Source organism: Macrobrachium rosenbergii, chromosome 48 (genome assembly GCF_040412425.1).
Source record: "Macrobrachium rosenbergii isolate ZJJX-2024 chromosome 48, ASM4041242v1, whole genome shotgun sequence".
NCBI classification, from domain to species: domain Eukaryota; kingdom Metazoa; phylum Arthropoda; class Malacostraca; order Decapoda; family Palaemonidae; genus Macrobrachium; species Macrobrachium rosenbergii.
The window spans coordinates 62,230,220-62,240,219 of record NC_089788.1 but is presented as its reverse complement, the minus strand read 5'-3'; the positions used below and the strand labels follow the sequence as shown (position 1 = coordinate 62,240,219).

The following is a 10,000-nucleotide window of genomic DNA, read 5'->3' as shown; positions in this document are numbered from 1 at the left end:
AATTCAAGCTTCATTAGGAAGAAGTAAGAGGAAGTAAAGGGAAATACAGAAAGAAGAGATACCACTTATTAAAAAATAAATAAATAAATAAATAAATAAATAGATAAAAATGTATCAAAATGGAAGAAGAATAATATTAAGGTAGTAATGCATTGCATTTTAACTTGAACTTCTGAAGTTCCAGTTGCACGACATCCTCTGGGAGGCTGAATTGCAATACAACAGTATTAAGAAAATAATGAGAGAAACACAATAAAAAGATTTAAAAAAAATGTTTAAACACGCTTTTATTAAAATACTCTAAAAAAGTAAAAAAATAATTTCTTGAATCACACCAAGATTTTCTTACAATTAATCATGTCGACATAAATAAAAACATAGGCACCAAACATGGAAAGAAATACTACAAGAAAAGAAATATGTGTTGTTATTTCCTGAAGCATTTCCTTCCATGTTTGGCGTCCACGCTTTTATTTTTGTAGACATGATTAATTGTAAGAAAATCCTGGTGTGTCTCAAAAAATTATTTTTTACTTTTTAGTTAATTCTGATAAAAGCGTGTTTAAATTTTTTTTTATTTTATACTTACTAGTTTTGACAGAAATTGTCACCGATTTATGATTGTAGCTAACAAAATTGAACCTGATATCCTGTCGAGCCAAAGACGGTTTGAAAAATCCGTAGAGTTATTAACTTATTCTACCAAGTCAAAGAAGGTATGAAAATTCCAAAGAGTTTCATACAAATCCTGATATACTGGGAGAGGTCACTGTAGGGTCACTAAAGGTCACTGCTGACCTCCTGATCATGTAAGGTTGTATTGTCACCGGAACTGAGTAACCAGGCAGAATTTTATGCATATCGGACGAAGGGAACAGGTTGAAAACTTTGTTACAAGTTTTGACCCAAACAGACCCGCAGAAGTCAAGTTAAATATCCATATTTATCCAAGGCAAATAACGAGAAACCTCTGAAAGGTGTGAACAGCCCCGTCAGAAAATGAAGGTCACCTGTTCAGGAATAAGTAGGGTTTCTCGGGAAGGAATAAGTACTGATTCTCAGCTACATGATGACAAATTACTGGTAATGTTTGTCACTTGGGTTTGCTTGTTTACCACTGACGTCACCTGTGTGTATTGCTAAAGGAGTGTTCATATGTATTCTAGTTTTAAAATTTACTCGTTTTTTCATAATAAATAGTGAACTATTTCAACTAGATTCACTATGAACGAACCTAATTATTTCTTTTCTGCACTTTCTATATACCTTATGAACTCTATAAAATTTTCTCATTCTACATATTTTCAAAAATGCCAATTCTATATAAATATTTACACATTTTCTATCTAAATTATATTGATACTGCCTCCTTTCATTTGAATTTCTCTCATTTCTTCGTCCGGTATCCCATGAATACATTAAATTATACACTTAATATACTACTTGATAACCTCCTGTATTAATAAATGCATTTCAAGTCCACACCTTCTTGATCAAGCATTCGACGTGTGTCCAATACTCTTCTATGCTAAATAAAGCTGTGCTTTTATTTTCAATGATGATCAAAAGCAGTTTATCGTTAATGCACCATCCATTATGCACATTTAACATTTAATATCATTTTGAGGCAAAATTTTTATTGTGACCTTTAAAGCAATCACTTGTCTGGCAACTTATCGAAATAATTCATAATAAAAAAACAAGTAAATCTATTTAACCTAATCTAACCTAGGGTTCAATGCTGCATGTATCGTCCTTGCCTTGTCAACGTGTGAGGCTAAAGTGTAGTTTTGGCGTTTTCTCTTCACATGTACAAAAAAAAAATACATTAAATTATTAAGTAACTCGTCTTGTCTAGAGTATTAAAGAAGTCTTTGGCATCTTTGTAAATTCATCTAAGAGTTTATAAAAGTTTGCTTGTATCTTTAATCACTTTTACAATTAACAAAAATGTTAACCTCTGTAACGTACTGCTTTCTTGGACAAGAGATAAAAATAGTATAGTTATTTTTGACGAGACTTAATACTCAAAGAAATATAAGAGTAGCAACTTCTCATAATCCAGGAGTGACCAAAGAGATAAAACTCTAGCAACAATTGGCAACTCCTGTCATTCAAAAACAAATGGTCCAGGCTAAGAAAACAGTGATGATTCTTAGCAATACAAGAATACTTTCCAAAAGAAAATGCTATAAATGTATCTACACTTACCTCTCACCGTTGGGAAGATTTGTAATAGCCATGGGGTCAGGAGGATCCGGGGAGAGCGGACGCGTTTTGGACAGGACTTGGCTGTTAACCAATGAGGGCGACAGAACCCTAATGTCACTCCGCCCATCGTCGTCCTCTTCGCCAATCAGCGAAGAGCGCACATTGAAGTTAGGCGGGGTTGTGTGGTTGGCTAATATTTTCCCGCGCCTCAACTTACTGGCGAGACTGGCTTGTTTGTCGAGATGCAGGAGAGATGATGAGGTAGTTCTCAAGTTGGATATGGAAGTCAAATCGGACGATGAGATCTGTGAGGTGATTGGAGGAGAGGAAGCTAACGAAGGGGAAGACACAGGAGGGGAGGAGGCTAAGGATGGAGATGGCAAGGACGCTAAAGAAGGGGAAGTGATGGGGAGAGACGCAGCCACGGAGGCCGGGCTTGGAGACAACGTCATCTGTTCCTCATGGTTTAACCCCTCCACGCTCTGCATAATTCCTGCCGAAGAAGAAGTTCGGAAATTAACACCGATATGACGTGTTCAGGGCAATTATATGGGAAATTCGAAGGTTTCTTCAAAAACATCTGTCACCGAATGGAACAGTGCCCCGAGTGGTGTGAAGAACCAGCAAATGGGTCTGTCCGATTCTGCTTCCTCTTACTGTACTTTACGAACTTATTTTTCCTACTGCCATCCTGACGAGGTCAATGACCCATTCTCCCCCAGCTGGACAACTAGCTCCAATCTATCCCACTTGAGCTAAAGTAACGAGCAGCTACCCCACATATATATATTTATATATATATATATATATATATATATATATATATATATATATATATATATATATATATATATATATATATAATTACGCACATGAAGACCTTACGAGGCGAGCAAGTAAGAAAATAAATAAAAATAATGAATTATGTAAAGGTTATGTTCCATTTGAGGTAGTGCTCAATCACTGCAACTTTTTGTCTTGTATTAACATATATAAATATACAATTATATTTATCTATCTATCTATATATATACTGTGTATAATATATATATATATATATATATATATATATATATATGACAAAAACCTAATACAGTCTTAAACCACTGATTTACATGAGACATGTCCTTTACATAATTCATTACTGTTGTTCATTTTCCTGCTTTCTCGTCCCATGAGGTCTTCGCTTGCATAAGTCTGCCCATCTCTGTTCCCTTTGCAAAAGAATACACACGGTAAACACAGGTCAATTAACGGAGCACGGAAACTTCACAAACAGACAAACACCGAAGAGTAATTTTGCAAAAGACCTAACGTAAGGCCATTAACACAAGTAAATAAACAGGCAAAAGGTAAAGTGAACAGGACAAATGTTATACACTCATACGAAGGTCGACCAGACGAGCAAATCAATGTCCATATCCAGACCAGCCTTCATGAAAACAAGAAAAAAAAAAAAGTCTGGACAACCGCTCCTATAAATGGCGAATAAATGAATTCCTGTGAACTAAGTACAACAATAGAAAATAAAAAAAAATAAGATATACAAACGACACAAAAGAACAAATGCAGGAGACCAAACAATCTTTCATCATCAAGGAATTACTGTAGGCCAAAGGAAATCTGCTGACGTCATCATACATCAAAGTGCTACCGCCATTTTTTTTTTCTTTTTTCGTGCTGTCAACAGGAACAATACTCAGTCACGTCATCCGGCCAAATATCGCTAACCTATTTATCTATGCAGGTAAACTCTGAGAGGTAACGGAACCCGGAAATAGCAAACGAAATTAACAACTGATATACACGCAGTCACAGTCACAATATGCATGAAGGTCAGCACGCAGTACTTTAATCCCAAGTTCTTAAGCTAAATAAACCTCCCAGTGCTTCCTTATAAACAATATTGGTCCATTGGCATACATATTAAAGCTAGAATCTTCCAGTGTATTAAAACTACTTCATTTATACTCAGCAGACTAGGGGTTATATACAGCATACTGAACTATGTAAACATCAAGCACTAAGCTTATAAAAAACAAATGAATGATCTACAAAAATCCACGAGTAATAAAATACATTATGACGTAGCCTAACTTCATACACAATATGAAGAGCTGCTTCCAAGTATACTTCAGTCATAGTCTGACCTAATGCAAAGTATGAACAAGAATTCACTAACAGAAATCTAATCTAATACCATAAGCAAGATGAAGAAAGACAAACCGATCTAAATATACTTCAACGTCAATAATCCATAATCTTGGAGCCTCCTAATCCTGCCTGTCCTTGCTCAAAACAAAAGCAAACGCACTCACGCAAAAAGTCATTTGGTCTTATGACCTTTCAATGAAGCAGTCATGGCTGCGATCTTCTTTTGTTAGATCTAAGGAATTGCCCTTAATAAGGTTATTATTATCTATATTAATAGTAAAAGTAGTAGCAAAAGGTCACATCGAAGGCCAATGACGCAAAAATAAAATATGACATACGTGTGTGTGTATATATATATATATATATATATATATATATATATATATATATATATATATATATATATATATATATATATATATATATATATATATATATATATATATATATATAACCACAAATATAGCTCGACACCGCATTCACTTTACCTTGGAATTAACTTACATTCATGGAAAATTATAAGTGATAAGTGCATCTGCCCTTCTGGTTTTGATGCAGTGACAGACAGTCGACTTATCCATTTTTGGCTGAGTCGATATTCAATTACTGCACCTAAACCAAAAGGCATAGGTTCGAATTCAGGCCGGGCAGACGCACTGAATAATTATCACTCGGCACTGGTGTAAGTTACTTCCAAAATAAAGTGAATTCGATATCGAGTAATGTTTCGGCTTAATGTTTGGGAGTATAAAAGAGACACGTATGTATAGGTGGTAAAGCTTTACGTATTTATGTATATGTATATGATATATATATATATATATATATATATATATATATATATATATATATATGTAAACTTTTTATATATCATATATATATATATATATATATATATATATATATATATATATATATATATATATATATATATATATATATATATATATATATATATATATATATAAATTATTTATCTATTTATTTATTAAAGAGTATACTGTCATACTCCACTCAGCTGCACAGCCTTGGAAATTACAGAATTCTCTCTCTCACTCTTTTTGACTCCTCAGTGAAACTGGCAACTCTCAAGGTACGAAAATAGTACAGGTTCTGCCCTCTGCATTCCGTGATTAGTGAGGCATGGGATTTAATAAAGTACAGTACCACGAAGAAGTAAGAAGCTAAAATTGTCACTGCCCCCTCACCGCCCCCTCTTCTTCTTAGAAATCAGGTTACGGAAAGGGAGGACTTGTACAATGGATCTATGCCAGAAACTTCCCATAATTTCAGCCTACAAATTCTCTCTCTCTCTCTCTCTCTCTCTCTCTCTCTCTCTCTCTCTCCGCCCGTGATATTCTAAGACCAGTTCCTTTCACTTTACAAAGAAATACCAACGGACATCCTCTATGCTTTTTTTACCATTCCTCTTTTTAGTAAGTTTTCGTATCCCGTTACAATGTCCACACTTAACCAATAGAAAAAAAAAATGACGGACACACTCGGGGAAGGGTCTCGATGAGGTAATTACCCAATTCCATGGTGATGGAATCATTCTACATTCTATTATTTTATTCAGTAGATGAAACCTATTCATATGGGACAAGCCCACAGGGGCCACTGATTTGAAATCCAAGCTTCCAAAGAATATGGTGTTCACTAGGAAGGAGTACAGTAAGAGGAAGTAAAGGGAAATACAGAAAGAAGATATCCCACTTATTAAATAGAAAAATATAAATTAATAAACAGAAAAATAGATAAAAATGTCTCAAAATGCACATCCCCCGGGAGTCGTATCCACAGTCCAAAACCGGTATTTCCAAAAGAAGCAATCGTTTATCAAGTTATATCGACAGTTAACTTCAAATAAAGCTCAGCTAGAGCAGAAAACCGAGTAATACTAATAACAGAATTACATTTAACCAAGAAAAACCAACAAAACATCGACACAAAGTTCTCTAACACGAGAAAAACGACTGAATCTTTTTTTACGATGAAATCAACACAAGCCCAGTGGAACTGACGAGACCGTCTATACCCCGAAGGGAAGAAAGGCGTAGGAGGGAAAATAGAAAAAAAAAATTGTGAACCATTATCCTCCTGGACACACTCACGCGTGACCTCCCTCGTGACGTCAGCATCTCGTAAGCTTTGCGGGAGTCATGAATGGACTGCGTATGGGAGGCTCATTCATAATACCTGCAGAAGTAAACTATGACGATGATAAAGCAGTTTCTACTGCTACTACGATCTACATTTACTATTTTCATCACTGATATTTGAAAAAGCAGTTGCTACTGCTACTACGATCTGCATTTACTATTACTATCGCTGATATTTGAAAAAGCAGTTGCTACTGCCACTACGATCAACATTTACTATTACTATCGCTGATATTTGAAAAAGCAGTTGCTACTGCCACTACGATCAACATTTACTATTACTATCGCTGATATTTGAAAAAGCAGTTGCTACTGCCACTACGATCAACATTTACTATTACTATCGCTGATATTTGAAAAAGCAGTTGCTACTGCCACTACGATCAACATTTACTATTACTATCGCTGATATTTGAAAAAGCAGTTGCTGACACTACGACCTGCATTTACACTATCGATCAACATTTACTATTACTATCGCTGATATTTGAAAAAGCAGTTGCTACTGCCACTACGATCAACATTTACTATTACTATCGCTGATATTTGAAAAAGCAGTTACTACTGCCACTACGACCTGCATTTACTATTACTATCGCTGATATTTGAAAAAGCAGTTGCTACTGCTACTACGACCTACATTTACTATGACTATCGCTGATATTTGAAAAAGCAGTTACTATTGCTACGACGATCTGTATTTACTATTACTACCGCATTTATGATATTATATTTTAAGCATTTTTTTGTGTTTTAAGAGGATATTATTTTAAGCATTTTTGTGTTTTCTCTCTCTCTCTCTCTCTCTCTCTCTCTCTCTCTCTCTCTCTCTCTCTCTCTCTCTCATCCCAATATCGGATTATTAAACATCAATGAAATGGTACATCTTGCAACGAACCTTCGTAAGGTCTGTACAATCTATGAAAACATTCCGTTCAATGCCTCAGAAGATAACATTATTTGCTGTGTACTCGCAGCCATACCTCGACAGCAAAAACACAAATAATATGAATTATAATACTGAAAACGTATGCCTTGTGTAAGCACTAACAAATATATTGACAGGCGATTCCGTAAAGGAAGTAAGCAGCTGCTATCTAATTCCAAAGTGAACTTGGAAACACTAAAATAAAGTGAATAAATAAAGATATCTTATGTCAAATATGTATGAAGACGACTTGAGAGAGAGAGAGAGAGAGAGAGAGAGAGAGAGAGAGAGAGAGAGAGAGAGAGAGAGAGAGAGAGAGAGAGAGAGTCCTAATTTCCATTCTGAACCACAGCATTCAAAGAGCCGTCGCCAATGGCACCCTAGCCCTCCCCACTCTTCCTGGAGGGGGGGAGGGATTCCCCCCACTCCCCCCGCCTTCCTGGGTCGCCCTCCACGGCTTGTTTAATGAAATATTCCTAATTGGGCTGAGTCGCTTTCATGCGCCTCTCTCTTAAGGCAAAGACTCCTTAATGCTTATTCTAATTAAGTCAAGATGAAACGCAAGCGTCTTCTTTTAAGGCAATGGAGGAGAGGGCCTTGCTCCAAACTTCCTTGGTGTTAATAATAATAATAATGCGTAAGTTCTCTCGCTCACTCTCTCTCTATGCTCATCATATTTGATTACGACACATGTAGCATCGATAATTTAAACTCCTGGCATACATACATACACACAGACGCAGACACACACAAAAAGGTTTATATATTTATGTATATATATATGTGTGTGTATACATACATCTATATACATACTGTATATGTGAATACATACATGTACACATACACACACATACATATGTACGTATGTGTGTGTATGGAAAATAACCTATAAAAGAATTGACCAGTCTTTCGCAAATATCAGTTTCCAACATAAAAGGACCTCACTTCCTTTTCCAACGTTGTGGCTATTCAGATCTTTATTCCTGTAGGTTCAAAATATTCTCATGAATATTCCACGAGCCAAGACGTCGATGAAGGAATAAAGAAGTTCCTTCATATTTTATCCATGGCATCCATTGTTTGATCTTGACTCACCAAGTGCAACCTGGGTATTTAACCTGACCTCACCAAAGGGTTGATCTGGTCATTTGACCTAACCTTAAAAAAAAATCTCCTTGGCATTGGACATGACCTCACTAAAAAGTGACCTAGGCATTTTATTTGAAATGACTGTAAATACATATACATCTGACTCGATATCAACAAAAGTCAACATTGGCATTTGACCCGACCTAGGTAAAAGTGACCTGGGTATTTAACTTGACCTTACTAACAGTGACCTGGGCATTTAACTTGACCTTACTAAAAGTGACATGGGCATTTAACTTGACCTTACTAAAAGTTACCTGGGCATTTAATTTGACCTTACTAAAAGTAACCTGAGCATTTAACTTGACCTTACTGAAAGTGACCTGGGCATTTAACTTGACCTTACTAAAAGTGACATGGGCATTTAACTTGACCTTACTAAAAGTGACCTGGGCATTTAACTTGACCTTACTAAAAGTGACCTGGGCATTTAACTGACCTTACTAAAAGTGACCTGAGCATTTAACTCGACCTTACTAAAAGAGACCTGGGCACTTAAATCAACCTTACAAAAAGTGACCTAGGCATTTAATGTGACATTACTAAAAGTGACCTGAGAATCTGACTTGGCCTATCTATAAAGTGAACTTGGCGTTAAACTTGACCTCACATAAAAAAAAATTATCAAAATTTATCGGAGATTTTGTTTGAGCGACGATATCTATCAGCTGAATAAATTCCAGTTCAGCTGGGAGCCATATGCCACAATTTCAAAGCTTTTCAACCTGATGGATGAGGGCAGGCGGGGGAGTCAAAGAAACAACTAAATTCAAATAACAGCGAAACTAATGGTCACCAAAATAGCTTATGTTATGATTCCTACACCGCACTATGATAGGAACACAGAAATCCAATAACCCATGTATCAAATCGTAATTTTTGCAATATTACAGAATGTTTCTTCGGTATACAGATTTTTAATCTTCATTCGCTCTAATATCGATCGGCATCGTAGGCTGTGACAGAATCAAATGACATATACTTTCCATCCAACCGAAGGAAAGCACTTGTACGCAATTCAAGGTAAACCTGGTCGACAGCTGCGTTGCCTTTTGAATTGAATTGAATATAGGATTTAGGCCAAAGGCCAAGCACTGGGACCTATGAGGTCACTCATCGCTGAAATGGAGATTGACAGTAAAAGGTTTGAAAGGTGTAACTGGAGGAAAACTTCGCAGTTGCACTAAGAATCAACTGTTAGGAGAGGGTGGAGAGTAAGATGGAAGAAACAGAATATGAACGGAGGTACAGTAGGAAGAACGAAAGGGGTTGCAGCTAGGGGCCGAAGGCACGCTGCAAAGATCCTTAAGTAATGCTTACAGTGCACCACATGAGGTGCACTGACGGCACTAACCCCCTACGAGGGCGTTGCCTTTTAAAAAGTCAATGACTTAGA

General features: G+C 36.2%; 1 protein-coding gene across 2 annotated transcripts in view; it reads right to left on the bottom strand.

Annotated features, from left to right (window-relative positions):
* The window catches only part of LOC136831461 (uncharacterized), a 174,069-nt gene that overhangs the window by 155,214 nt on the left and 8,855 nt on the right, over positions 1-10,000 (bottom strand). For both annotated transcript variants that reach the window (XM_067091951.1, XM_067091952.1), the window contains exon 2: positions 2,212-2,704. In XM_067091951.1, coding sequence (XP_066948052.1) covers positions 2,212-2,699 — 488 coding nt within the window. In that variant the 5' untranslated portion in view covers positions 2,700-2,704. The remainder of the gene's footprint in view (positions 1-2,211; positions 2,705-10,000) is intronic.